Genomic DNA, 27159 nt, shown 5'->3' on the forward strand with positions numbered 1-27159 from the left:
TTTGGTCGCCCCCCACCTGGCGTACGTCAAAAAAAACAACCCCCGCCCGGGGGCGCCTTTTTTTTAATTTTCGCCACCCCTATACCCCCCCCCCCCCCCCCCCCATCCCGAGCTCACACTCGATTGGAAATCGCTCGAGAGCTTCAATGTTGCACTACATCCGCCTCGTCTCCCTCGTCGTCGCTCTCGGCTTGCTGGCAAGTGGTGACGCGAGCCCGGTCCCAGCGTCCGCAATCATCACGACTTCGAAAGGTCCTGTTCAAGGTTACTCGGGTACGTGCACTCCCTCTTTCTCTCGTTCATACCCTGCTCTTTCGAGCTGATCGATTACGTATCACACTATTTCCAGGCTCGGCTGGAAACCGTTACACGATTCCCTATGGTAAATCGCCGGTCGGACCTCTTCGATTCAAGCGCCCTGAAGCGGTTGCGTCGTTCAATGGGTGAGCTCTGGTTCGAGCTGCTTTTCCCCTTCTCTCCACTTGAACGTTTGCAAGCTCACCAGTTGATCAAGTGCTCGTCATCGTCGTTTCGAACCTCGGTGCGCAAACAGGACGTACGATGGTTCCAAGTTACCAAAAGCGTGTTTGCAACAAGACTCTCCCAACACCCCTTCAGACCAATCCGAAGATTGTCTCTACATGAAGTCGGTGTTCTTTCTCACGAAATTGGGGCTTTCAAAAGCGATTCTTTCAACGTCCTGACCTTGACGTGGTTCTCTGCTCGTTCTCTCAGCATCTTCACCCCGAAGCAGGCACAACCCGATTCAAAGCTTCCAGTGTTTGTCTGGGTACACGGAGGCTCGTTCTTGACGGGATCGACCAAAGACCTCGATGGTTTCGCACTCGCCAATTCGCAGGTGAGTTGCTCACGAGATCGATCGTCTTGGCGCTGTGTCCGCTGACTGCATTAATTGGGTAACTCTTTCGCAGAACATGATTGTCGTGACAGTTCAGTACCGACTCGGATACTTTGGGTGGCTCAAATACGATCCATGGGGAGTCGAAGGCAACATGGGTTTGCGCGACCTGATCCTCGCGCTCGAGACGATTCAGCATGACATTGGCGCGTTCGGAGGAGATGCGTCTCTCGTGTCGCTTGCAGGTCAATCGAGTGGAGCTCAAATGGTCAAAGCACTCTTGTCAACTCCTTCGGCTTCGAACTTGTTCCACCGTGCAATCCTTCACTCGGCGCCACTCGATTACTCGCCTCAACCTTCCGAGATTGCAAACACGGTCGGAAGCGCGTTCCTCTTCGACATTGCAAAGTGCAGCAAACTCAAGACTGCGTGTCTGTGGCGACTCAAGCAACCGTCCGAGTTTTTCCAGGCGCAAGGACAACTCGCGATCGCAGCTCAACAAGGAACGTTTGGATCTCGAGTATCGTTTGCGGAACCGTTCAACATTGTCGCGGACGGAGACCTCGTTCAAGGGGATGGACAGCAAGTCATCAACTCGGGCAAGGAAATCATCTTTACGACTGTCAAAGACGAAGGTTGTCCCGGAGTTGCTGCCGCGTGAGTCTTCTTTGCCCCTTCGCTGTTTACAGTGACAGGCTGACAGAGGTATGCTTTCCTTGAGTACAGTCTCGAATCCATCCCGCCTGGATACCCTACCGAATCCCTGATCCAAGCTTTCTACGGGGACCGTGCCGAGGCGATCATCGAGTCGGGTTTGTACACCGACGAATCGGTTTCTCAGTTCGACAGCCTCACTCAACTCGCGACCGACTTGTACTGGTGTGTTCTGCTTTCTTCTTTGAGATTTTCTCCAGTCTGCTTCAGATTGGATCGAACCGAATCCTGACTATGGCGAAATTTGTGGCTTCTTGAATCAGGACGTGCCCGAACCAGCAATTTGCTCGAGCCGCTGCGAGTCAATCGACGGTCTACCTCGGTGAATTCGAACTCGGAATCCAGGCTTCAACGTCGGCTAGGTTCGAACAATGTCGCAACAAAGTCGGCCACGAGTACGTCAAGCCTGTGGGAGCCCGCTCACTCGCAGTTATGTCTCGCTGTTCAGGGTCGAAACTGACAGGCTTATTTTCTCACTTGCAGGGATGATATCGCGGTGGTATTTGGTACTGGGGCTTCAACCGCCGCACAACAAGCGCTCGTTCGAGAAGTCCAAACTCGATGGGGATCGTTCGCCAAGAGTGGCAACCCCAACTCGGGCACCTACCCGCAATGGCCTACCGTCTCGAACGGAAATGGTCAACTCGAAGTCTTGCAGCTGGGCAAGACCGAGTCTGGCGAAAGTCAAGTCGGTCCTTCCCAGAGGATCCAAGCTTGCGAACTGTACAATTCGTTCTAGATCTTTCGTACGGTTCCCCCCGGTCCTGCATCAGCATTCTTCCCGTTCCGATACCCTTCCCTCTCGCCTTCGCTTTGCCCTCGTTCTATTTCTCCCATCTCATCGCACCTTATTTATTTATCGAGTATGTTCGAACAAGTAATTGCTCGGGAACGATTCCATGTTTGCCTCGTCTCGTTTGCATCTTTCCATGAAAGTGCGAAGCTACATCGTCAATAAGCGAAATTGTCGCCTACTATGCACGAAATCAGGCGGTTCCGGCGCTGCGTCTCGTCTCACTTCCGAATCTGTGCTCGTTGGTTCGGCTTGGTCGAGTTCGCCGTCCGCTAGGGCAAGAACGGGAGTTTCAAAGTGGAACAAGGAGCAGACGAGGCTAAAGGGACTTGAAGTGATGGGCTTCTCTTGAATAGATCGGCATTGGAAATGAATATCAACCTTAAGCTTCCCCCATGCCAGAGTTGCAATTAATCACTGCCTCTCTCGCAACCACCAACTCGACTCGCAACGCTCAAGCAGACTTACGTCAACAGTCTCTCGAACCGACTGACGCGTCAAACAAGCGCGACTCTGCTTCGAGAGAGTCAGGAACGCGGACAAACAACAACCGGAACCTGGGTTCATTCAACCAACTCTCAACTCGTCGGACCCTTTGCTCGACTCGGCAAGCTTCAAGGACCCGATTCGAGACATGACGGAAACACTTCAAGATCCGTTCCAAGCGCTGTCGACCCAACTCGTGTCGCACGGGTACCTCTCGAGACCATTACTCTTGTCGGCCCTCACCGCCGGCGCTGCTTCGACCCTCCCCGCCTCCGCATCTTCGTCGCACGTCAAACGACACCAGGAACAACTACTACTCAAAGCGAGGGCGCAGGATCAGATTACGAAACTGCTATGGCATTTGATCGAACGCAACCAGGAATCAACCGCGTTGACGAGGGAAGCGGTCGAGCGTGAACATCGCGTCGTGATGGAGTTTGACCGAGAGGTTGGGATCAGAGAACGTGCTGAACGAGAACGTGAGACCGTAGAGAGGGAGCTCGAGAAGGAACGAGCGAGAACAAAGTCAGTTCGAGTCTGCCACAGACTCTTGCTTCCAGTCACGTGGGATCCGGCTGACTCGCCCCTGTGCTTCCTGCTCTTGAAAGACAACTCGAAGCAAAGCTCAAGCAGGAACAAGAACGGCACAAACACGCGCGAGAGGAGTTGTCGAAATCTCGAAATGCACTCCAGTTTGTCAAGACTCAAGCCACGGTACGCTCTTCCCTGCGGCTTCTAATTCCAGGATATAATTATGTTGTCTCATTGAATCTTCTCTCAATTATGACGTATAGCACGATCAGAAGAAACGAGAACAAGAGGTCACGGCGTTACACCTCCGACTTTCGAAACTCACTTCCGACCCCTCGACAAGTCGACTCCAGATCTTGAATGCATCTTCCCTCGCGTCTCCTTCCAACATTTCTCCAACCTCTTCCAACTTCTCGCGAACCCGACGCTCGACGCCGCCGATGACAGTAAAGAAGGACGACGCGAGTGCGACGACCCTGAACCAAGCCGAACTCGACCTCCTCAAGACCTCGGTGCAGGAACTCGACGAAACTCGTCAACATCTCGAACACGACAATCTCGAACTGCGAACGTTCCTCGGACAATTAAACGATTGGATCGATCAAATCTTGACCTTGCCCGAACTCGAGAAGATCATCTCGCCTCCATCCGCGGCCAAAACCGAACAAGATCTACTTGAGGAGGAGGAACACGAGGATGATTCGGGGTCGGCCGAGAAACGAGAAGTGAGGCAACTGTGGAATCGACTCAAGGCGAACGATTTCAATGTCGACGAGGTAAAAATTACCTTTCGATAGTCTTCCTTGTGCACTCTGACCGCGAATTTGACTTGGGTGGTTGCGGAAACAGTCTTTCGGGATCCCCGCACCTCATCTCTCGCTTGCTCCGACCCAAGTCGTATCCCAACTCGATCAGAAACTGTACATCTTGCGAGTATCGCTCTCGAGCTGTCTCGGCTCGATCGAACGTCGAATCGGATCGACTCGCCGAACCGCACGAGACGCGATTGAACGGGAGATTGAGGCACGAGACGAAGCGATTGAACAGCGAGAGATGGTTCAAACGGAATTAGGTACGCTCTCGATTAGCCGCCTGATCCGCCCACCGTTGTTGTTGGTCTCTGCGCTGACTTTTTTTCACGACTCACGAAATCCGGTATAGTGGAAGCGAAGGAACTGCTGAGACAGGGACAGTTATTGGTTGATCAGTTTGCGACGACAAAAGACTCGGGCAAACAACCGAGACGGTCCAAGATGAACGATGATTCTGGGTAAAGCGTCATTCTCTCTCTCGCCTTTTTTTCTTTCCCTCCGGCAAAGCTTTCGGAACACTGACGACTTGTGAAATTTTGTGACTTTAGCGACGAGCTGCCAACCGAAGTGGTCAAAGAGATCAGAACGGTGCATGACAAGACCTTGAACCGGAAAAAGAGTCACAAAACCCTCAACAAAGTGAGAAGATAGACTTCTCGAATTGCTTGGCGGAATTCGCAAACTGACGAACTATCCCGGTTCCACAAATTTGTACAGCAGCTTGTCGAACCTGAAGCACTCTCAACCGCACCTCGACCTTCGATCCCTTCGAAAACGGTTTCCGACTTTTTGGGATCTTTGGGACTCGATACCCCAGTTCTGCCCGTCGAGAAGGAGAGTCTCAAATCGACTCAAGTATTGCGAAACGCCCACTCGACACAGCCTGCTACCAACTCCGAGACGATTGACGAGGAACGGTTACCGGCGAAACGACCGGAGAAACCGGTTCGGTCGAGTCTCGAGGGTGTCAAGAACGTCAAGAAGAGTCACAAGGGAGTGCTTGAACCGAGTCGAACGACGAATTCTGGAGACTCGCAACGAGACGACCCAGTCAAGACGATTCGGAGAGTCAAGACGAGGGAGGAATTAGTCAAGGAGAAGAAAGCGAGTTTGATCAAGGCTGCTGCCGCGACTGGATCGAAAGCCAGCAATGCGACAAGATCGGTCTGAACAGCACTATTCCGATGAGCTGATGTTCGCGCACATGTGCGCCTCTGAAGGTGTTTCGTTTTTCATTATGGGTCGTTTTTGGTTTCCTTTGATTCTGCTTGTTTTGCTATAGCAATATGGCTCCAATGTGATATTATAGCGAGCTTCCCTATCGTCCGCCTTGAGTGATAGCCTTGTATTGAGACGAGCTCGACGAGGAGGAGACTGAAGTAATGGCACGAGAAAAGCACGCGAAAAGAAAAAGGACATGGTGATCATGAGCCAAAAAAAATGAATTGGCCCACTGACGGACTTGAACCATCGACCTCCGCCAAGTATTCGCACTCAGTGCGTCCCAAAGACGGAATCATAACTACTAGACTAAGTAGGCCTGATGTACAGAGGAGCTTACTACGTACATATACAGCAGCGGCAACCAGTTGCAGCTTTTTTTGTCTCTCAAGTTTCACTACTTTCCGCTGTCATGCTACGAACTCGTTCCACCGCCAGGCCCGTTCTCCATCAGCGTCTTGCCCTATAGCAGGTCACCTGCTCAACGCTGGTACTGTGAACTAGCGCCCGGACCTCCGGAATCTGAACATCGTAAGTCAATGTCTTCACAGAACAGCCTACGAAATTATGACGCGCTACTCCGGGTTTTTACATTACTTCACTACTGCTTCATTCACTTTGGTACGATCTGACCGCGCGTCGTTCAATTGGATTATCAGGGCCCTACAAAATCAGCAAACATCTTTAGAGCGGTCAAGGCTTGCAATACTACCTGCGCTCAGTTCACTGAGAAATCTCTCAACTCGTCGTCCTACTTTCCTCCTTCAGAACCCGATCTGGTACAGACCGAATTGATGCCGTTCCGCAAGGAGACGACCGCGATTTCTTTTTCGTCTCGCTTTTCACGCCGCAAACTAACAATTTGGCCGACGCTGAAAAGCAACGTCGAAAAAGCTCATCATTTCTGCGTGTTCCATGTTCTGTCGAGTATCCGCCAAGTCACCTGCTAGGGAGAAAGAGCTCGCCGAAACTCTGAGCTCGTGCGACTTGCAACTACAGCTACCTGATCTGAGCCATCTGAACACTGCTTGCAGCCTTCCGTAGTACAGTTGATAGTCAGGAACGTTCATCTGCTTTCTACCGGTCACAAACCTCTCGATGATCGCTGTATAGACCATGTCTATCTCCTTCTTTTTGATAAGTATATATACTTTGTACAAGTGTGCAAGCTCACTGCTGTTTGCCCACTTAGTCTAGTAGTTATGATTCCGTCTTTGGGACGCACTTGTGTGCGAATACTTGGCGGAGGTCGATGGTTCAAATCCGTCAGTGGGCCTCTTTTTGCTCCCCGACTGTTTCTCTCTCTTTTTCTTTCTCGTTTTCTTTTTACTCGAGTCTCTTTCCGGACGTTTCTGCTTCGGGTGGCTTATACGTACGTGTGATACGCTTGGGTCTAGCGGCAGTACCGAGCTTATTGCGCATCCCAAGAGAAACATGGGTGTTACACAGCCTCGGGTTTTCGCCTGGAATACCAGAAAGAGGCAAAGAATAAGAAGGGAGGCTGAAACGAAAGCAATATTGGAAAGAGATAGATGCAGTATATATTATTGCGATTGGAAAGGTGAAATGCGAAGGGAGGTCAAGAAGGGGTATGCGAATTTGTGTATTTTTTCCGAATGCGAGTTGCAGGTGGTCCTTGTCGTGGCAGATTATGCTGTGATTCGCAAAGAGATCAGCTCTCAGTTACCTGCACAGAAAAAAGAAAAAGGAGGAAAGCCATACACGTGCTGTTCGGGGTCAACCAGGGTTTCACATGCCATAGTTCTTGTCACGCTTGAACAAGAGGATGTGAGGTTCAGGTGCATGTCGCATGTAGTGCTCCCATCCTGGACTCTGTCGAATCCCTAGCCCTCGCCATTCGTCTTCTTCGGCGAGACGGTCTGTCGGCAAGTACTTGACGAGCGCTTTCGGAACAATCACATGCCTACGTATGCAAGATCACGGTCAATTGAAATCCTGATACTAGAAGTGGCACTGGATATACCGGTATTCGAAATCATCATCTATGAAAATCGAGAGAGCAAGAGGAACGAGTCAGCATTCAATTCGCGCTTGCTTCTTCACGCATCGAGTACGCCAGCACAGAATGTTTCCGATATCGATTGATCGAGGATCAAGGAGGTCGAGAGCGTGACGCGCTCGCGGCGGATCAGTCAACATTGATCGAGTCGACAGTTTAGGTTTCACAGGCCCGCTCTGAACGATCCGATGTCAGAGCTGTAGCTTACCACTGTACCGAGGCGAATAGTAGATCTCTTCACTCCACCGTTCAATGTCGCGTTGTTTCTGTCCGAGTTCTTTCGCCGACAACATTTTTGTCAACCGACTCGCTTGATCGTGCCTTGTCCTTTTCTGTGCTGTAGTTCTGTGGGAAGGTCGAAGGTCTGATTCAATCGAGACTCGAGTCGAGTCGATTGACCCTGGGCGGGATGCGGAGGTCGATCAGAAAGCGAAATAATAAAGGTGATCCAAGTCGGATTATATTCACTCATCATCCTTCCTCCACCTTCCGACCCTGTTCTCTAGGAAAGGGATGCCCGCTACTACACTCGAACTGCCTCCTGCATGTCCGACTGGGACCGAGCATACTCACAAGGCGCAAGCAGTGGCGACCCTGCTCCCCTCCAACATTCCCGAGTGCGCCTCTCTCTCTCTCTATACCGTTCTCCTTGTCAGCTAAGCCAACGTTTCCATCAACTCTTTGATAGAGATGCCCCTGAACACTGTCCCGTACGCATCTCGTCTTCTCTCAAAGTTACAAGTTGCACCGCTTACTCATCGAAACTCGCCGATTTTCGCGTGGTTTCCAGGGAACGGAATCCTTGTCTGCAGGGAGTGCACCAGGTTGTGCAGGATGTCCAAACCAAGACGCATGCCAAACTGCCCCGAAAGGTCCAGATCCAGATCTCGCTCAAGTTCAAGAACGACTCAAAGACGTCAAACACAAGATCCTCGTTCTGAGTGGGAAAGGTGGAGTGGGAAAGAGTACTGTCAGTGCCATGTTGGGATGGGGGTTGAGTGAAGGAGAACCGGGCGAGAACGATGTCAGTCGTTTACTCTCTCTCTCTATCTCGTATGAAAACTGATTTGTTCCGAGGCAACTATAGACGGGATTGATGGATATCGATATTTGTGGTCCTTCCCTCCCCTTGTTGTTTGGGATGCAAAACTCTCGACTTCATTCGACTTCGGCAGGAATCCTACCTCTGTCGGTCTCGGATTCACTCTCGCTCGTCTCGATCGGGTTCCTGTTGCCAAACCAAAACAGTGCCGTGATTTGGAGAGGACCGAAGAAGAACGGCATCATCAAACAATTCCTCAAAGATGTCGATTGGGGCAAACTCGCACACCTCGTCGTCGATACGCCTCCAGGTACTTCGGACGAACACTTGTCGGTCGTACAGTACCTCGCGGCCGCAACGGGTGGAATCGATGGTGCCGTCATCGTCACGACTCCTCAAGAAGTCGCGTTGCAAGACGTTCGCAAAGAATTAGATTTCTGTCGCAAAGTCGGAGTCCCGATCCTCGGAGTCGTTGAAAACATGAGTGGGTTCGTGTGTCCGAGTTGTGGAGGGGAATCCGACATCTTTGTCCCGTCGACGGGAGGAGCGAGACAATTGGTAGAAGAATGGGGGACCGAATTGTTGGGACAAGTTCCGTTGGATCCTAGGATTGGCAAAACGGGAGATTTCGGACTCAGTTTCTTGGACGAGTACCCAGACAGTCCGGCAAGTACTGCGTATCGCAAAATCGTCACTCGTACGGTTTCTCTCCCTCGTCTCCTCCACTCTTTCCCGGTCCTTTTCCTTTACTGACACTCGTTCTTGTTCACACGGTCACAGGGTTGAAAGAGAAACTTGCATCGAAGTCCAAAAACTAGACAATCATCAGAAGACGCCTGCTAGTTATCCTCATAGCACTTTTCTCCTCTCGCTTCGCCCCCCCTTTTTTGGCCCATGCATCCCGATTCACCATTTGTTGTCATTGTTATCTTCACCTGTAGCTCTGCACTTTTTTCTCGTCCCACGTGTGTCTTGAATAGATAAATCCTGTCGTTTTTCGAAAGCTCTTCGAGCTGATCGGCTAGGTACTCGTGCTTGACGAACCGGATCCAGTGGCGTTACGAGTCGAAGGTCACAAAATTGAATGCAATGACTGCTGCAGCTGGTGCCGTCGCCGGTTGAACGCGCGCGCGCGGTCTTGAAACGTCCCGCTCGCTCGCGACCTAATCCTCGATACTCGCCTCTTTCAAGCCTCGCTCGGTTCAGCTCCATTAGGCTCTTATTCAGCTTCGGCGAGCCTCAAGCGAACCCGACTCGAAGCGAGGAATTCCTAACTACGGATTCCGGGTGAATACGAATTCGCTCCACCTCATCGACAATTCTCGGGGTAACAAGCCCTTACCGCAACCTCCCGCCCCCTTCCTTTGCTCTCGCGTGACCCTCGATCACTCTTCGTTTACGGACCACTGTCAAGATCTCGAGATATGGGTGCTTCGTTTGAAGGGACCGACTTGATCAAGGTTGTCAACCGGTTGCAAGAGAGTACGGCTCACCCCTCCTCGTCGCTCGTGCATGCCTGACGATGTGTTGAAATTCGCTTACAGCGTTCAGTACGGTCGGAGGCGAGACTGTCGACCTACCCCAGATCGTCGTCGTGTGAGTCTACTACACCCCTTTCCACCTCGTCAAGCCCATTTCTGGGCGATTCATTGATTGTTCAAATCCTTGTCACGCCACAACAGCGGGTCGCAATCTGCTGGAAAATCTTCAGTGTTGGAAACGTGAGTCCCCCTCATAGTCTTTCCCTCTCTCTCTCTCTCTCTTCAAGCTCGCTGACGTTGGATACTGTTTCTTCGATTCAGGATCGTTGGCAAAGATTTCCTTCCTCGAGGTTCTGGCATCGTTACCCGAAGACCCCTCGTGTTGCAACTCGTTCACACGCCTCTTCCTCTCAACCACAACACCTCTTCGTACACCCTCTCTTCTTCGTCATCTTCCCATGGAACCGAACCTTCTCCATCGTCCGCGGTTGGAGCGAACGCGCCTCAGGAGTATGGAGAGTTTTTGCACATGGACAAGAGGTTTTACGATTTCAAAGAGATTCGCAAAGAGATTGAATCTGAAACTCTTCGAGTCGCGGGAGGCAACAAGGGAATCTCGAGGTTACCGATTCATCTCAGTTCAGTCTCGCTCTCTCGCTCTCCCTTTCCTCATTCTTCTTTCAGTCCTTTCAAATGTAACTGACCGAATCTGACATTTTGCAGAGATTTACTCGCCAAACGTCCTCAATTTGACCCTCGTCGATTTGCCCGGATTGACCAAGATTCCCGTTGGAGATCAACCTACAGACATTGAACGTCAGATTCGCAACCTCGTTCTCGACTACGTTTCGAAACCCAACTGGTAAAGCAGCAAGCAGAGAACCTTCAAGGGATTTCCCACATCGCACTGACAACTCTTTTACAAACTCAGTGTCATCCTTGCCATCTCTCCCGCAAACGTCGACCTCGCCAACTCCGAGTCGCTCAAACTCGCACGAGCGGTCGATCCTCAAGGTCGACGCACGATCGGAGTGTTGACCAAACTCGACCTCATGGATGCGGGCACAAACGCCCTCGACATCTTAACCGGACGCGTGTACCCGCTCAAACTCGGGTTCATTGGAGTCGTCGGTCGTAGTCAACAAGACATCATGAGTGACAAACCGATGGACGAACAGTTGAGAACCGAGGAAGAATTCTTCAGGAACCATCCGGGATATCGCAACATTGCCCATCGGTGTGGTACCAAGTTCCTAGCCAAAACTCTCAACCAGGTAAACAAGAGAAATTCATCCGTCGCTTCTGATTCGAACAATCACGCTGATGACAAAAGGGAGTAGGTGTTGATGAACCATATCCGAGACAAGTTGCCCGATATGAAAGCTCGACTCAACACGTTGATGGGACAAACTCAACAAGAATTGAACGCGTTTGGCGACTCCCAGTTCGTGTCGGAAGGTCCTCAACGAGGAACGTTGATCCTTCAACTCATGACTCAATTCGTTCGAGACTTTGTTGCATCGATCGACGGTACTTCGCTCGAGATCTCGACGAAGGAACTGTGTGGAGGTGCGAGGATCTATTACATTTTCAACGACGTGTTTGGACACGCACTCGAGAGTATCAACCCCACTCGCAACTTGACGACTCAAGACATTCGAACCGCGATCCGAAACTCGACGGGACCGAGACCGAGTCTGTTTGTCCCCGAAGTCGCGTTCGATTTGTTGGTCAAACCTCAGATCAAGTTGCTCGAACCTCCGAGTTTGAGATGTGTCGAATTGGTGTACGAAGAGCTCATGAAGATTTGTCACAACTGCACTTCGGCCGTCAGTGTTTTTCCTACACCTCTATGCAGCACGCAAGAAGCTGATTTCTTGAAATACCGCTCTCAAAACAGGAATTGCAACGGTACCCTCGTTTGCACGCTCAACTGATCGAAGTCGTGAGCGAGTTGTTGCGCGAACGATTGGGTCCCACTTCGGAATACGTCCAGAGCTTGATCTCGATCCAAGCGGCGTACATCAACACGAACCATCCCGATTTCGTCAAAGGCAGTGCCGAAGCCGCTCGTGAGAGTGCGAGACAGACTGAACTGAAACGCCTCGAAGCCGAGAAAAAAGTAAATGCGTCTTTTTCTCGTTCTCTGTGTCATCAGGGAGGAGCTGACTCGTGTGAATGATCATATGTAGGCATCGGCCGAGGAGGACAGTCATTCGAATTCGGGACCGGATGACGAGATTGACGATCAAGCTTCAGGATACCTCGTACCAAATGGTCGACCCGCAGGTACTGGTGCGACAGGATACGAAAAGGCACGTTCGACGTCTTCGACTGTACACGATCGATCCAAGAACGGACCCAGGTTCTCGGATTCGGCAGCAGCATCCACTTCTCAATCGACGATCATCTCGGGTTCAGGTTCACACCCACACCACCAATCTCGAGCATCGATCTCTTCGGCTTCTTCAGGAGTTGCTGCATCTCGAGCGTACCCAGCTTCACACCTCACTTCACCTTCGTCTCCCTTTGCGCATTCCAACTATGCTTCTACGAACGGGATGCACTCGTCGTCATCGAACCACCCGGGATCAGCGAAAGAATCGTTCTTGAACTACTTTTTCGGAGGACAAGAACCTCACCTCGCGGGACCTGCTTCAGTAGGTGCCCACCCGGGAAGGATCGTCGGACAAAACTCGTCGTCGGTAGCGACGAGGGAGAACCCGTTGCATGGAAGGAAAGGGTTGGAAGGGAACGCCGCTGCATTCGAGATGAAGAGTCTTGAAAAACACCTCGAACCCGTAAGTGGACTCTATGAGTTTGGGAACAAACCCTTTCTGAACCCCTGACCGATCTTCTTTGCTGGATTGAACAAGGCACCGGCACTTGACGAGAATCAACCTGGAGGAGAATCGGGATTGACTCAACGAGAAGAGATGGAGACGAATTTGATTCGAGCTCTCATCGCTTCGTACTTTTCAATCGTACGACAAACGGTCAAAGATCTCGTTCCTAAAGCCATCATGCGTACGACGAGCTCTTTTACCCTCCTCAACCTCATGGATCAAACTGACGAGCTTTAATCGTCGTCGTTGTCGTTACAGACTTGTTGGTCAATTTCTCACGCGAGTCGGTTCAGAACCGTTTGGTCGCATCGTTGTACAAGGACTCGTTGTTTGGCGAACTCTTGTACGAGGACGAAGCGTTGACGGCGGAACGTACGAGGATCAAGGGACTCTTGAAAGCGTACAAAGAAGCGTTCCAGGTCCGCGTCTCTATTCTCTTGCTCGGACGGGGAGACTAGAATTGACTAGGTTCTTTCTATGCAGACACTCTCCGAGGTCCTGTAGACAGGCTCAAATCTTTTCCGTCCATTTTCTCTCTCTTTGCTTCCTTGTGTGCCAGTATAGCTGTACAATCCTTTGTTCACGTCTTTCTTCGAGTCGTTGCCACGTTTGATCGCTCTCGCAATATACACGTCCGCGGAGGATCATTCTTTTACGACTCCGTTTCTTTTTTGTTTTGTTTAGTCTCTCTCACCGTTGGCGCACACGCTCGAAAAGACTCTTCTCACCATGTCTCTATTGCAATGACATGTACGATGTCGTCGTGGGTTGATTGAGAGAAATTTCCCCCGGTCCGATTTCGCAAGCGCGCCCACGCCGCGTGTTATTGTTTTCGCCGCTAATCGCGCCTCGCGCATCTCGTCTCTTTCTCGCCCATCAAAGTTTCCCACCACCGCCAACAACGCCAAAGGGACAAGTGCTTCGTTGCAAGTTGTCTCTCTCTCGGCACTCCCCACACTCGTTTAAATCCTCTCCCATTCCGACACGGAGCAGAAAGGGAACTGTGCGAATCTGAAAGCGACGGTTCGGACCCCGGTTTCTTTCGATCAACTTGTCGACCCCAAACCCTCACTCTATTCGCTGAACGATGGATCACCATCATTCACCTGCGATGGATCGATTGATCCGTCGACAACGAGTTGGACCTGAAGCGAACGCTGCGGCTGCGGGAGATGGTTCAACTAATGCCGCAACGTCCTCTTCCTCGGCCGCACAAGCCGCCGTCACCACCACTTCTCGTGCACCTGAAACCACTTCTCAAGCACCAGCAGCACAAACGACGACGACTACGACTCCGCAACAAGTTACGACGACGAGTTCACCTGCTGCTGCTTCGACTACGACGACGACTACGGTCGCTCCGGTGGAATCGAGTTCGACTAGTACTACGACGACTAGTTCGAGTACGACTCCCAGTTCATCTGCAGTTGTTTCGAGTTCGACCACGACTACCAGTTGAGTCTCTCTCTTTTCTCTCTCTCTCTAGGAATCTTGCCGAAAAGATCGTTCGTACATGACTTGATGGGAGATGCCTCGTTGGTGGAGCATGGTGGGAAGAAAGGGAGAAAGCTTCAAACAACAAAAACACGACTAGTGGCAGACGCGTCTTTTCTTTTCGATCATTCAACAGAAACTCGACGCGTCGTTGTTTCGGACACCCCGGTCCCTTTTTCTCATACGGAGCTCAACGTCGGAAATCACTGTATAGTGCACGAGCTGACTTGCACTTGTCCCGACGAACGAAAACCCAGGTACTTCAACTGCTGCGACCACTGCGTCTTCTGTGAGAACCCCACTCTCTTCGGAGCTACGCAGGAACACCCTTTGAGCTGATATGTTTCTGATACTCGTAACAGAGCTCTTCGAGTCTCAGTAGGATCGAATTGACCTCGACGCCCCAAGATGCGACGTCGACTTCGGCTCGGACCACGGTCGTGATTGTGAACGGTACTCCAACGATTGCAACGGCTTCAACCGCCGCGCTCGCGAACGCGACTGAAGGTTCGTCGTCCGGTTCGAGCATCGGTACTGGAAGTGTCATCGGAATCGTCGCGGGTGCAGTCGTCGGAGTCGTGTTTGTCGCGGCGTTGATCGCGTTCCTGTTCAAGAAGTACTCTCGCAAACACGACGACGATGTCATCTCACCGTTCGATCGAGACGAGTTCCACCGAGCTTCAGTCATGCTCGATGACGACGACGACGCGTACGCGCAACAATCCCTTCATTCGTTCCGAGGTCCAGCTCTCGCAGCTGGAGTAGGTCCTCCCGGTGCTCCTGGAGGACACTCGCCTCAAATGAGCGAGTACTCGATGTCGAACGTTGGAGTAGGAGCCATCTTGCCTGGACTCGCGCGAGGTGGAACGCTCAACAACCCTCGTCCTCCTACGGCAATCATGAACCACTACCAACATCAACAGATGATGCCTTCGTTCCAACCGGGTCAAGTCGTACCCGCAGGACAAGGGTACTCACCCCCGCTAGGAGGTGATCCATACGCCTCGTACCCTCAAGCTCCCCAACCGGTTCAATACGCCGATAATGGTGGACTCTCGACTGCTGCTGCTGGACACTGGAACGGGATCGCACCTCCCATGATGATGAACTATTCTCAACAACAACAGAACTTGTCGCGCGCCAACAGTCAAGTTTCTTCATACAGTCAATTCTCGGATGGAGGTCCAGCGACAAGAGCGATCGTACCGGGTCCATTGCGACCTGGAGCATCTTCGTCTTCTCACTCTCATGGACATCCCGATGAACGTCCTTTGTCGCTCGTGTACGAACACGATGATGAACACGCCGAACCTTTGTCCGCGAACCAACGAGGTCGAGTCCAATCTCCCATCGAATACGTTCAGGAACGATCTGGCACTCCCACCGATCGCAACGTGCAACAAACGTTTTTCCATGGGACCGAACGAACTGGACATGATGGCACGAGTAGTCAAGCGCGATTGGGGTCGGGAGAATGGAACCAGGATGAGGAAGAACGGGAACAGGCCGTCAGGAGGAGGTTGAGCATCAGGAATGGAGGTCTCGATCATTACCAGGATGATCAAGAAGACGATCCTTATGGTGGGATCAATTAAGCTCTCTCTTCCTCATCAAACGTTTCTCTTTTTCTTCTCTTCTTTTCTTTCTGCTTTTTGTCGGAACTTTTCTCTTTCTTTCCTGCTTCTTTCCTTCTTCTTGCCTCCCCACACCACGAACCTTCCCTCGTCTTTCTTCTTCTTTTCGACTTTCAAGATCGCGCCTCTCACCTATTTTTCTCCTCAACCCTTTTCACTCGACGTCGTCGACGTAGATCCCTTTTTTTCTTTCGTTCTCGATATATACTCCGAACTCTGACGGATGCTCACATGTCTCTCATCGAGCTCCTGAGATCAAATCAATCCCGTTCCCTTTTCTTCTTCTCTCTCTTGCAATCACTATCTTTCACAAACCTCGTTTTGTCGTCTGCTCCAACAACAAGAAGTGAATTCCTACAACGCACCCCACAGATGGTATCGAAGAATAGGAGATTGGGGGATAGGGTCCCCAAGAAAAGAACCCCCTAATTCCTAGTCATGGCTTGTCTACTACGTTTCGGTCTCCCACTATCGTGATACCCTCTCAAAGTCGTATTCCCACCCATATGCTGACCGTTCGAGTTTGAATGATTTGGTTCTCCGTCGGAATCGAATTCGTCTTTGCCTCCGCCTCCGTGGGGGTTTGAAGAGACGGTGATTGAAGTTGGATACCGTCTTTCACGTGGTTGGTGGGTAGAAGTTCCATTTGCAGTAGTTTGAGGAGGCGCATTGGGATCTCTGTAAAAGGTTAGAGAGAAGGAATCAGTTCCTTGGCGAGGGGGAAAAGCAAAAGCTCAAAGAAAGAGATTGTTCCGTACCCTGGTAACCGAGTCACATTCGAGTAATACTCTTCAGATTGTCTCGGAACGTGATACCTAAAGAAAACAACCCTTTGTCAAGGAAAAAAACCAACAGAAAGGGTTTTCCGAGTTGGTGTTCGAACTCAACGTTGCAGTTGACCAATCCCAACAATCTTGTTTTGTTGCGATTCGAGTCCGACGGTTCCAAGTCAAGAGTTTGTTGAATTGACTCGCTTGCATCGCAGCTCTAGCCGCATCCGATTCGGTACCTGCGAATCGTTCCAACCCTGGTTCTGTCTCCGTCGCATGTTTTGGTGCTTCCGTTGAATCGAGTCCAGTCGTTGAGGGTAATGGTGTCGAGGAGGACGCTGTGGATTCGACTAGGGTCGAGGCAGGTCGGGGAAGAGGCGCCGCATCCGAAGGTTCCAAAGTCGAGTCTTCAGGGACGGTCGCCGGTGGAGCGACAACAGAGATTGATTCCGACATGGTTCACGTGCGTCAGTCGAGAGTGAAAGCCTTCGAGGTTCCGGGTATAGGAGTTGAGAGCGAGAATCGAGAGGTGATTGCAAACAGTCAGACACGTGACGCCGCTTCGACTTTGAGTCCGTACGATCGACGCGGGGGTGAATCGAGTGGGGGCTCTTGAAGAATTTGATTGATGCGCCCAAGGTTGGATGTACGGGCGACAGAGCAGCCGAGTCTATCGGGTCGGCCGGGGGAGACTCTACGAACCGATTACAAACTTGTAAAACCCGGATACAATTGCCGGGTAATCCGATTCGACGTCTCATCTGCTTCTCTCGCCTCCCTCTCGACTACACGTATCGAGATTGACTTACATCACCATGCCTGCTCCTCTAAGTCTCACTGACGCACAGCGCGCAACCTTGATCTCTTCGGCTCTTGCGGGTTCGTCATTCTGCTTGTCTCCCTCCCCCCACACCTTGCTGACTATAACGGAACCTGCTTGATCACACTGCGACACCAGCGAGGGACGGCAGTTACTCTCCGTACTCGAAATTCAGGGTCGGAGCTTGCATGTTGAAAGACGACCACGATTTCGTGACGGGAGCCAACGTCGAATGCGCGAGTTACGGTGGTGCCATTTGTGCAGAACGTACTGCCATCGTGAAGGCTGTCTCGTCGGGAACCAAGAAATTCCTTGGACTCGCCGTCACTTCGCAAGTCTTGATTCTTCCTCTCGGGGTTAAATGCTCGACAGTTTCCGGTTTGTCTGACTCGTTCGATGTTTTACAGGGATGTTCCGGCGATTATCTCTCCTTGTGGTATCTGTCGTCAACTCTTGCGAGAGTTTTGTCCCCTCGACGTGGGTTCCCCCCCTCTCTCACTCCAAATACTCGAAAAATCAAGTCTTGCGAAATGTTGAACCTGTCGGCCTACAATTACAGATGCCAATCTTGCTTGTGCCTTCAAACTACAAAGAGGGTGAAACCAAAACGGTACAACTGAGAGACATTGAAGGGAAACCAGGTGTCGAAGGAGTTTTGGTTGAAACCACCATGGGTCAGGTAAGAAAGAGCTTCTATGCGCGTTCTCAAATCGATACTTATCTTTTTTGTGTGTGTGTGTCGATAGCTCTTGCCACTCAGTTTCGGACCTGAAGATCTCGACAAACCGCGAGACCACTGAAACGTTCTGAATTCTGACTTTGACATTTCCTCTTCTTTTCTTGTGACCTGTACCAACGCTGCAAATTTTCCATCTTTTTGCAAATTGCAACTCGGCGACCTTTACGATTCAATGTCGTGTCAGATACGAATCGGCTCTTTCCCAAAATTTTCAAAACCCGCCCCCCGAAGTACTTTCCACACTGAACATAAAGCAGATCCGATTGGATCCCCCCTTGCAAAGAGGAGGGACCTTTACCTGTCGCGCTGCTGATCCCGCTCGAGAGTATTCCCGGTCCCATACCTCTTGCATGAGCATGAAAACGCACAGACTCTGTGCAAACGAAGGGCCGTGCGGCCATCCCAAAGACGCTCCTTCTTACAAGACATTTGATCGAGTCGAGCAGGAACTAATTGCCGTCTCAAGCTTCGTCCCGCTTGGACCGCCAAGGAAAGTGCAAGGTTCTCGTTTTCTTTTTGTTAAAAGACTATGCGCTCGGTTACCCTCTCTCTCGTGGCATCTCTCTTGCCTGGGACTGTGCACACATATGCGCACAGGGTCCACCTTGTGCTTGGCGAGTTGCTTCCTTTCATTCCTCTCTCTCTCGTGTTTGCTGTCTTCCACATCGGCTCCTATTTTTGAATCCTCAACATGCTTCAGGTATTGACACTCGCCTTGCTCTCGACTTCTTCCGGTCAGTCACAACTCTACAGAACTCTCTCCCCAAGATTTCGCTGATTCCCGCGAAACACTTGCAGTACTCGCCACGAGTCCCCCATGGTTGGTCCGTCGACAAGACACATCCTCTCCGGCAGCGGTCTATGCAGCTCTCGAGAATTTCGCTACTGAAGTCACGACCAAAGTTGGACAAGGGGAATGTACGAACGATGATAGTTGTGCAGGGTGGTTGAATGGAGCACTCGTAAGTAAAAAAAAATTCCTCCTTTCGTGTCGGGGTCCATGTATCATGAAAGCTCATTCTCTCTTCTACATACTTCTTTTTTTCATTCACATCTTCTTGGATCCGACAGGGATGTCTAGGACCAGGTGGAGATCAGACTGATGAGAAAGCTTTGACTGCTTGTGCATGCGAACAAGGGTTGAAGACCAAGTTTGACTCTTGCGTGACTTGTAACACCGTCTCGTCTCTTGTGATGCCAGCAAAAAGGGTGCCAAGCTGACGACGAGTTTCCGAAAACAGGCGTTGGCTCAGAGTCGGCAACACAAACTGGACAAGGTTAGTCAAGGAGACTGTTTGCCGTTTTTGTAAAGCTTTTTCACGCTCACCACCACGAACTCCCAAACATACACAGCGTTCAATCAAGTTTGTTCCGCTAGCGGAGGAACCGAAAGCTCGGCCTCGTCTTCAGTTGAAGGAGAAATATCGAGCACCGCTACCAATTCAGGCGAAGCTTCCGAAACTTCCTCCGGAACCCCTACCGCTTCTTCCGCTTCTTCTTCTGCCTCGGCAACGAACACCACTTCAGAAGGTTCCAAGACTTCTTCGGGTGCATCACCCACGGCAACCGATGCTGGTTCAGGGGTCAAGGGCTTGAGCGATTCGCGCACCACATGGATCTCGTTCGCGGCAACCCTCGCAACAATCGCCTACTTTGGTTTGGCATGAGTATCCACACCCCGACGAGGTTGATGTTCTGGTTTGGTCACAACTTTTCTTTTTGGCAGTTTTCCAGTTATTTTGGGGTTCCGCGTGTAATTACGGCGCAGACGCTGTTCCCTGATCTCGCAACTTGCGCTTTTATCTTGTTCTACCTTCTTAGTTGCTTGTGGGAGAACCACACCGCGGCGATCAGAGACGCTCTGAACGCCTCGACGCTTGCTGATTCGCGATACGTTGGCAACGATCCGCTCATTCTATCCAGAATCTACTCCGTTGCGAACACATCGCGGGAAGTGAGCTGTATGTACTTGTATTCTGTATTGCGAATGAAGAAAAGAACGAAAGAGGAAGAGAAACGGAATCTAACTACTTTCGAGGATTGGTAACTACGTGGTTTGCGATTTTGACCCCATGAGAAACTCGGCCAGTCCAGGATTCGGATGTTACAGCTCATCATCGTCTGTGTTTGCCAAGAAGTAAATTAGCATGGGGCTGCGATTCCGAGTTCAAGACGAAAGGGACACTCACAATCTCCCAACAACTCGGCATCGAGCGAATCGTCGAGCCTGACTGTCCGATAATGACTCCTCGAGTTCCTCCTCAAGCGTTCACTCACAAATGGGATCTCGACCGTCTTGGCCCACGCAGCGACACTGCCGACAACTCCTATCACGAACCATGGAATCGAGATGAGGATTTCGGCGAGACCCGACCGATTGCCTTCTCCTGGTTCAGGCAAACGGATCCTGCCTTTGCCACCTCGTCTCCTCGTCCACCACACAGCAGCGAGTGCAGCGATTCCAAACGGCAAGACAGCGATCGTCGTCCAGAAAATGCCGCTGCGAGCCTTGTTTCCGGGACAGACATGAGCGGAACCTCGATCGAGTGCGAGTCCACCTTCGCATTTCGAGTGTGGGATCTTGCGGTACGGAGTTCGTTCGTACCAGAACGGTTGGTCCCATGCGCATGTTTGATCCGATTCGAGCGGGCGTGCGCCAGGCACGAGCACGCACTCGTCCTTTGCATCAAGGCGGTAATTGAATTCGCTGTAGCGCAGCACCAGAATCATCACATTTCAGCTCGTTGCTCTATCGGTCAGACTGGAATCTTGGGGACAACTGACCACTCAAAGTCTTGCCTTGTACAGGCGCAGTGCTTCTCGATCTTGGCGGGTTGAGGGAGCCGTTCTCCGACGAAACAGTTGCGGTCTCGAATGCGACGGTGATAGTAAGTCTGCAGGAACGCAAAGAAGGCGTAAGCGCCGGTGGATGCGCGAGAGTGGATCAAGTACATGTCGTAGGGCTTGTACTCACTTGCATACCAAACAAGCAGGGTTCATCTCGAGACTCGCTCGGCGTCCACAATGTGAAATCGTCTTGGTCGGGATGGGCGAGGTCGAGCTTGCCTGAGTAGGGGAAAGGATCGAGTCAGACCAGGGAAAACGAGAGAGCAAGCTCGAACAAGGACGTACATTTCACGTTGGTAACGGAGGAGAAGTCCAGGTGGACAGCAACGGTCGACTCGGGACGGTCCGGTGCGGTACCGAACAAGATGAATCGACGACTCGTGTCCATCGGGACCGTGACGATACTCTTGACTCGAATGCGCTCGCCGAAAGTGTAATCCTGCCAGCTGAGACCTTCGTCGAGCGAGTACGTGACATGGTCGGTAACGTCCTCGTCATTCGCGAGCAAGAGGATGGATCCCTGATCGCCGTATTCCCAAATATGCGCATCTTTGTGAACCTCCTCCCACGTGAAACCTCCGTCCCGAGTCAAGAACGTATCCGAATCAGTGTAGGGCAACAAATGTTCGCCGACATTGCCGACCGCGAGCATCAAGCCGACAGCAGAGGGTGACGAATAGGTCGCGCGAGGGTCTCGACGTTCGGTGTACCCGTGGATGTGGAGAGTGCAACGCTGTGCTCGTCAAGCGAATTGTCAGAATGAATGTGCAGAGAAGAGCTGGACGCGGAACATATTTGACGACTTACAGCCGAGGTGCAATCGTACGTTCGACCGAGAGCATCCTTTGCCGGTGGGTTCATCGGTTTCCATCGGCCTCCATCGTTGTGCGTGATGCGAGATTGGAGCTTCTTGTTGCTCGAGAGCGCAGCCTCTTCCGGATTCGAGACGACGTTGATGACGGCGATACCATCAAGTCCGATCATCTTTTCAAAGTCGACGAATCCTTTGCCGTTGCGGTTCACGTATTCGAGCGAAGGCGAGTAGTACGTGCCGTTCGAGTTGGACTTGAACAGGGTGCCCCATTCACTTCCAATGTTCGGGTGGGTCGTCACATGGAGGAAGATCGAGTCGGTCGTCGATTCGAGCACAGTGTAAGCCTGCCGCGAGCGATTCCAGCTTTAGCAAACGATCCACCAAATAAGCACATACTGCCGCCCATGACACTTACCTGGTTCTCGAGTTCCATGTTGGGAGGGAACCTTGCAAGCGCAAAGTTTTTGCCATCGAGCGAAACCTTGAGTCCGATCGCCCTCGAGTTTTCCGCGAGCTGTGCAGCAATTGCAGATGAGCGTCAAAGCGAAGGTAGTGGGTCATTCGATGAGCAAGCGCTGCGAGCTCACCTCGGCCACCACCATGTACTCCTCGAACGTGGCGAATCCCACGATCGATTCAAACACGGTCTTCTTGTTCGAGTAGAAATAATCCCCCTCGACGAGCTGGAGTGGGTTGTTGTTGGCGTACACGGCTCGTTGCGACCCTTTCTTGTCACGGTAACTCTCGCAGAAGATGATCTTCTCGTCGAGTTTGAGCTTCTTGTCCCTCGCCCAACTGCACACGCGCACATACTCCTCGATTTTGTACCAATCCCGACCATTGTTCTTCGAGTACCACGCGACCGCTCGACAGCGACTCTCGTCATTGCCTCCGCACCCTTCTTGACCCGTCCAGATCAACCAATCTTCGCGGAGAGGATGGAAGTCGAGTAGCGGGATACCAAACCCGTTCGGATCTCCGGGTGCCTTGAACGTTTTCCAGGTTGCACCTTTGTCGGTCGTGAAGTGTACTTGCTGCGTTTCAGTGATCAGGAATGCACGCTCGCGAGCGTAAGAGTGCATGGTCATGGCGACAATGTGCGTATTCGGGACCACTTCGTTCCAGCTAAATCCTTCATTGTTCGATTGCCACACTTTGTTCTTGCTCGTGAATGCGAGGATCGTCTGACAGGAGGAACCCCAGGTGTCAGCTTCGGGGGCAAGGGCAGCGAAACAAACGAAAACACATACGTGGGAGTCGCCAAAGTAATTTTGATCGATAACGAGACCAGGGAAGGTAAACTAATGACGGAAGGAGAAGCAGCAATCAGTTTCACTGCGTTGACCTGCCTCGTAACGTGACAAGAGACTGACCGTTTGATGCGAAACGAGACCGGGATTCGCTTGACCAGCATGGCACGGCTTCATCTTTGCTGCGTCCTTTTTGATTCCGCGTGAACGATCACACGTGTTGCCCGGAATCAGTCGGAACCCGGACGACCCCAAGAACTCGTCTTTCTCGTTCTTGCATTGTCCCGCCGGGATCGCTTCTGGACCGACCGGAACGCAGTTACCCATGCCGTCTGGAGCAAAATTGTAGTCACTGTAGAAAGAGTGATCGTCAATATACGCTTCCTTTTGGCAGGGGCATTGAAAAAGGAAAAAAATTACTCACCATTCAAAGTCTTCGTCATCACAAGGACAATTCTCTTCCTTGCCAACCGGATCGTTCCATTTGTCGGCAACGACGCAATCGGCATCAGGTTTCCTCCGTTTGTACCACTGTTTGTGTCCCATCAAACAATCCGCTTCTCCATTCTTGCCAATCTTGCGCGCGTACCACTTTTCCATGTCCGATTCGGTACACTTGCGTTTCTGAAGCGACTCGAAATCAATGTGGACGACAATGTGACGTTCTCCCGCTGAACCCTTCTTGTCGGATTTGCGAGTCAGGGTACCGAGTAGGAGGAATTTGAGCGAAGTCGAATCAGGAACGGTCGTCAAGAGTCGCGCTCGCAATTTGACCCCAAGATCAAACTCGAACCTGTCATTCCACGCGATTCCGAAAGGGTTTTAGCTGGACGATACACGGGGATCGATTACTATCAGGAAAGAAACTTGCCAGGTCTTGCCCATATCGAACGAGTATTTCAGTTCGTCGGTAGGTTCCTCGTCGTCGACCATGACCAACACGCTACCCTGATCTCCAAACTCGTACTTGTTCGCCCCATCATCTGCCATCCTCCACGTGACTCCATTGTCGATCGACAAGAACGTGTCACACTCGTCGTATTCGAGCAAGTGAGGTCCGATCGATCCGACTCCCATCAGTAATCCAGGCGCGGTCGACGAGAACACTCGACCATAATTGTGAGGCTGCGTCACAGAATGCAGGTGAAGCGAACAAGATCCCTTCAAATGAAGAGAAAGTCAGTCCCAGCACAAGGTGTAAAGGGTAACGGAAGAGAAGATCGTTTACAATGTCTTCGACATCACATTTGACTTTTCGACCTTCGTGATCGGTCGCGGGCGCTTTGATCAAGCTCCAACTGCCGCCTGTTGAAACCATTCAAACCTGATCAGTACTTCCCAAAAGAGGCATTGTGACTGCAAGATCTTTTTCTTTACCATCATCGAACGTGATCCTCGTTTTCAGTTCCTTGTCATGTCCAGCTTCAACCGCTTCTTGGTTCTCGACCGTGTTCAACACGGCGACTCCTTCAACCCCCAACACTTTTTCAAAATCGACAATCCCCATCTTGTTGCGATTCGTGTGTTCGAGACTCCTGACAAAATACGTCCCGTTCGAATTGCTCGTGAACAACGTTCCAGAACTCGAGGTCGGTGAAGAGTTGACATCGATCATGAGTGAATGTGGAGTCGATTCGACAATCGTGTAGGCGTTTTCGGACAACCCATGTCCATGTGGGAATTGTGCCCTCGACCAGGTCACCCCATCTTCGGTCACATAGAGGATCATTTCGCCGGGTCCGGATTGAGTACGTCCACTCGAAGGTCCCGACATGCTAGGTTTGAGCGCTGTGACGAGGTATTTCTGAACTCCACCAATCCCAACGATCCCTCTCGCCTCTTTCCCAATTCCGAGGTCGACGTATTGGTTGTCACGTTCGAAAAAGTCGGTCGAGCTGTACAGTCGAGATTCTTTGAGCGCTCGAGGTCCAGACAGGAGGGATTTTACTGCGTCTTCAAGTGAGCTCGAACTGGCGGTCGAGGTCGAAGGAGGTTCGAACGCGGCGCAGTACACGAGAGACGCTGGAATCGTCGAAGATGCAAATTCTTTTTTGTCGTATGCGAAAATGCAACGAGTCGTGAACGAGAGGAGCAACTTGGGGTCGGAAGCGAACGCATCTTTCGTGTAGAATGTCTAGTTTTTCCCTCGCATTAATCAGGCTTGACGATTCCAGTCTTGGATCAAAATAACTTCTCACTTACCTCGTCGTGACAAATTTTGCCGCGCCATCCACCTTGATCTTGACATTTCTGACCGGTATAGAGGATCCAGTCCCAATTTTTCGCGTTGAACCCGAGCGTGTTGGCACTGAGCGAAGGAGGCAGTGCCGTCTTGAACGAAGACCACGTCTCTCCTCGATTCATGGTACGGTAATGAGTTGTCGAAGCGGTCAAGATGAACGCCTATCAGGAAGGAGACGCTCTCAAACAACGTCAGCGGGACCACGCAATTGTGTGCATTAACAAATAGAGGACAGACGTACGATGGTCTTGTCGTAAGGGTGTTCTATCAGCATGAGGGCGTCACCTTTGGGTACGCCATCGAGGTGTTTCCATGACTTGCCCTCGTCAGGTGACCGCAAGACGTTCTTTGCGACTTGATCGTGATACAGTACGACCTGCAGCACAGGAAAAGGAGGGGCAAGCGAGCAGAGTTGGAGTGAGTACGGTTGTAGGATGAACCGGCTCGAGATGATGTGTCGACCTCTTGCTCCGAACTACCCGACCCCCGCTATCGATCCTGGCTCGGTTCTCGTTCGTAAGGGCACGTTGCCGTCACGTTGTCAATCGACAGCCCATTCCGATCGAGCGAGCGGAGGGTGACGCGGCTAGTACTTCGCGCAGCAAGCATGCAGCAGCAGCACCACCTGAGGTTCGGGAACCAGGAAGCGAGAAAGGGTGGGGACTCACGGAACTGTCTTCAAAGTACATGATCCTCGAAGGCAAGTTCTCAAACAGGGTGTGACTGAGTGCCGGTTTCGGACCTTCGGGTGAGGCTCGCGCCATCGCAGCATACGCAAACACGACGAGACTCGCGAGGAAACACCATCCTGGTAGTCGAGTACGACCTCGTCGTCGTGGTGTGGGTAGAGTTACCATCGGAGACGGTTGTGGTTGATGATAGTGTTGCAGAGTCGTGTCGGGCGAGTGGAGCCGTGGAGATCGCGTCTCACTCGAGGGGAGGTCTCTTTCTACCCTTCGTTCGGGCGCGTCGTACCCAAAAAAACTTGGCTCGTACAGTCACTCCTCTCTTCTCTTCACTTTCTTCTACCTCGCCTTCTTCGGTTCTTCGGCTACGCTTCTTGTCGACACAATTCTGCTTCTTGTCGACACGGTCCTGCTTCGCTCGCTCTCGACTACTCTCATCCAATCTCGTAAGTTCTCACCTCTTTGAACAATGTCAAGAAGGATTCGGGTCGGAGGGGCTAGGATGAGAAACCATTATCGCCAATAGCATGTTAGACTGCTGAGGGGAAGGAAGATGACTCTTCCTTTCCCGGTGCGGAGAACGATTACGCACGTCAGTTTGATGCCCCCCGAGAACCCGAAATTGGGAGGAAATGGAGCAGAGACGGGAAGTTGTTGAAGCATCGACGCTGACCTGTCTTCTGCCTTCTACAGCCAATCCTACTTGTATTGATATGCCAGTCTCTAAACAACCTGCAATGATTCTCCCTTTTCACCCACTCCTGTGTGAATTTGCGTGCAGTTGCGACGAGAGAGTCGCTGTAGACGGAGCCTGTTCCGTTCGAGAGCAGTCGAGATACTACGATGTAGTAATGCCAGCTCGAGACCTGGACAGCGTATGAGCGCACAAGAAAGCGGAACGAGACAGAAGAACAGATATTTCAGAGGTACGAATCAAACAAAAAGTGTAGTTTGTGAACAAGCGAGATTTGCTACGGAGGCTCACGGATCAAACAAGCAGTAGTCAGAGAGTGTGGGTCTGCAGATACATCTTGCGTTGACGCGCAGAAAGCGGTACC

The 27159-nt window shown here is 51.5% G+C and overlaps 9 protein-coding genes across 9 annotated transcripts; 6 read left to right on the forward strand and 3 right to left on the reverse strand.

Annotated features, from left to right (window-relative positions):
* Positions 1 to 146: 146 nt before the first annotated feature.
* JCM15063_006443 (uncharacterized protein) lies at positions 147 to 2312 on the forward strand (the record flags this gene model as incomplete). The annotated part of the gene is made up of 8 exons (XM_076681167.1): positions 147 to 273; positions 350 to 443; positions 554 to 646; positions 736 to 859; positions 933 to 1516; positions 1586 to 1738; positions 1837 to 1968; positions 2057 to 2312. 8 exons carry the CDS (start codon positions 147 to 149, stop codon positions 2310 to 2312), a joined length of 1563 nt encoding a protein of 520 aa, XP_076531682.1.
* A 688-nt stretch (positions 2313 to 3000) lies between these two features.
* JCM15063_006444 (uncharacterized protein) lies at positions 3001 to 5365 on the forward strand (the record flags this gene model as incomplete). The annotated part of the gene is made up of 7 exons (XM_076681168.1): positions 3001 to 3377; positions 3461 to 3566; positions 3647 to 4159; positions 4233 to 4455; positions 4545 to 4653; positions 4744 to 4834; positions 4913 to 5365. The coding sequence occupies 7 exons, from the start codon at positions 3001 to 3003 to the stop codon at positions 5363 to 5365; spliced, it is 1872 nt and encodes a 623-aa protein (XP_076531683.1).
* Positions 5366 to 7165: 1800 nt separating this feature from the next.
* On the reverse strand, positions 7166 to 7729 carry JCM15063_006445 (cyclin-dependent kinases regulatory subunit; the record flags this gene model as incomplete). Its single annotated transcript, XM_076681169.1, has 3 exons — positions 7166 to 7340; positions 7401 to 7419; positions 7645 to 7729. The coding sequence occupies 3 exons, from the start codon at positions 7727 to 7729 to the stop codon at positions 7166 to 7168; spliced, it is 279 nt and encodes a 92-aa protein (XP_076531684.1).
* A 220-nt stretch (positions 7730 to 7949) lies between these two features.
* Positions 7950 to 9296, forward strand: NBP35 (Fe-S cluster-binding ATPase; the record flags this gene model as incomplete). Its single annotated transcript, XM_076681170.1, has 5 exons — positions 7950 to 8053; positions 8125 to 8146; positions 8227 to 8460; positions 8524 to 9175; positions 9259 to 9296. The coding sequence occupies 5 exons, from the start codon at positions 7950 to 7952 to the stop codon at positions 9294 to 9296; spliced, it is 1050 nt and encodes a 349-aa protein (XP_076531685.1).
* Positions 9297 to 9902: 606 nt separating this feature from the next.
* On the forward strand, positions 9903 to 13309 carry DNM1 (dynamin-related GTPase DNM1; the record flags this gene model as incomplete). Its single annotated transcript, XM_076681171.1, has 12 exons — positions 9903 to 9960; positions 10023 to 10074; positions 10161 to 10199; positions 10281 to 10597; positions 10683 to 10821; positions 10891 to 11233; positions 11300 to 11788; positions 11860 to 12081; positions 12152 to 12760; positions 12836 to 12986; positions 13064 to 13224; positions 13289 to 13309. The coding sequence occupies 12 exons, from the start codon at positions 9903 to 9905 to the stop codon at positions 13307 to 13309; spliced, it is 2601 nt and encodes an 866-aa protein (XP_076531686.1).
* Positions 13310 to 13892: 583 nt separating this feature from the next.
* On the forward strand, positions 13893 to 15894 carry JCM15063_006448 (uncharacterized protein; the record flags this gene model as incomplete). Its single annotated transcript, XM_076681172.1, has 3 exons — positions 13893 to 14259; positions 14557 to 14588; positions 14662 to 15894. The coding sequence occupies 3 exons, from the start codon at positions 13893 to 13895 to the stop codon at positions 15892 to 15894; spliced, it is 1632 nt and encodes a 543-aa protein (XP_076531687.1).
* Positions 15895 to 16358: 464 nt separating this feature from the next.
* JCM15063_006449 (uncharacterized protein) lies at positions 16359 to 17159 on the reverse strand (the record flags this gene model as incomplete). The annotated part of the gene is made up of 3 exons (XM_076681173.1): positions 16359 to 16611; positions 16692 to 16748; positions 16822 to 17159. The coding sequence occupies 3 exons, from the start codon at positions 17157 to 17159 to the stop codon at positions 16359 to 16361; spliced, it is 648 nt and encodes a 215-aa protein (XP_076531688.1).
* A 359-nt stretch (positions 17160 to 17518) lies between these two features.
* JCM15063_006450 (cytidine deaminase family protein) lies at positions 17519 to 19929 on the forward strand (the record flags this gene model as incomplete). The annotated part of the gene is made up of 5 exons (XM_076681174.1): positions 17519 to 17582; positions 17662 to 17879; positions 17931 to 18000; positions 19504 to 19539; positions 19616 to 19929. 5 exons carry the CDS (start codon positions 17519 to 17521, stop codon positions 19927 to 19929), a joined length of 702 nt encoding a protein of 233 aa, XP_076531689.1.
* A 437-nt stretch (positions 19930 to 20366) lies between these two features.
* Positions 20367 to 26272, reverse strand: JCM15063_006451 (vacuolar protein sorting/targeting protein 10; the record flags this gene model as incomplete). Its single annotated transcript, XM_076681175.1, has 17 exons — positions 20367 to 20383; positions 20452 to 20969; positions 21047 to 21156; positions 21237 to 21328; positions 21395 to 21842; positions 21917 to 22267; positions 22339 to 22437; positions 22511 to 23107; positions 23174 to 23224; positions 23297 to 23525; positions 23598 to 23966; positions 24045 to 24334; positions 24402 to 24478; positions 24551 to 25307; positions 25376 to 25576; positions 25657 to 25791; positions 26084 to 26272. 17 exons carry the CDS (start codon positions 26270 to 26272, stop codon positions 20367 to 20369), a joined length of 4530 nt encoding a protein of 1509 aa, XP_076531690.1.
* Positions 26273 to 27159: the final 887 nt, after the last annotated feature.

Source organism: Sporobolomyces koalae, assembly GCF_050403365.1.
Source record: "Sporobolomyces koalae JCM15063 DNA, S_koalae_JCM15063T_v1_ctg58, whole genome shotgun sequence".
Lineage (NCBI taxonomy): Eukaryota > Fungi > Basidiomycota > Microbotryomycetes > Sporidiobolales > Sporidiobolaceae > Sporobolomyces > Sporobolomyces koalae.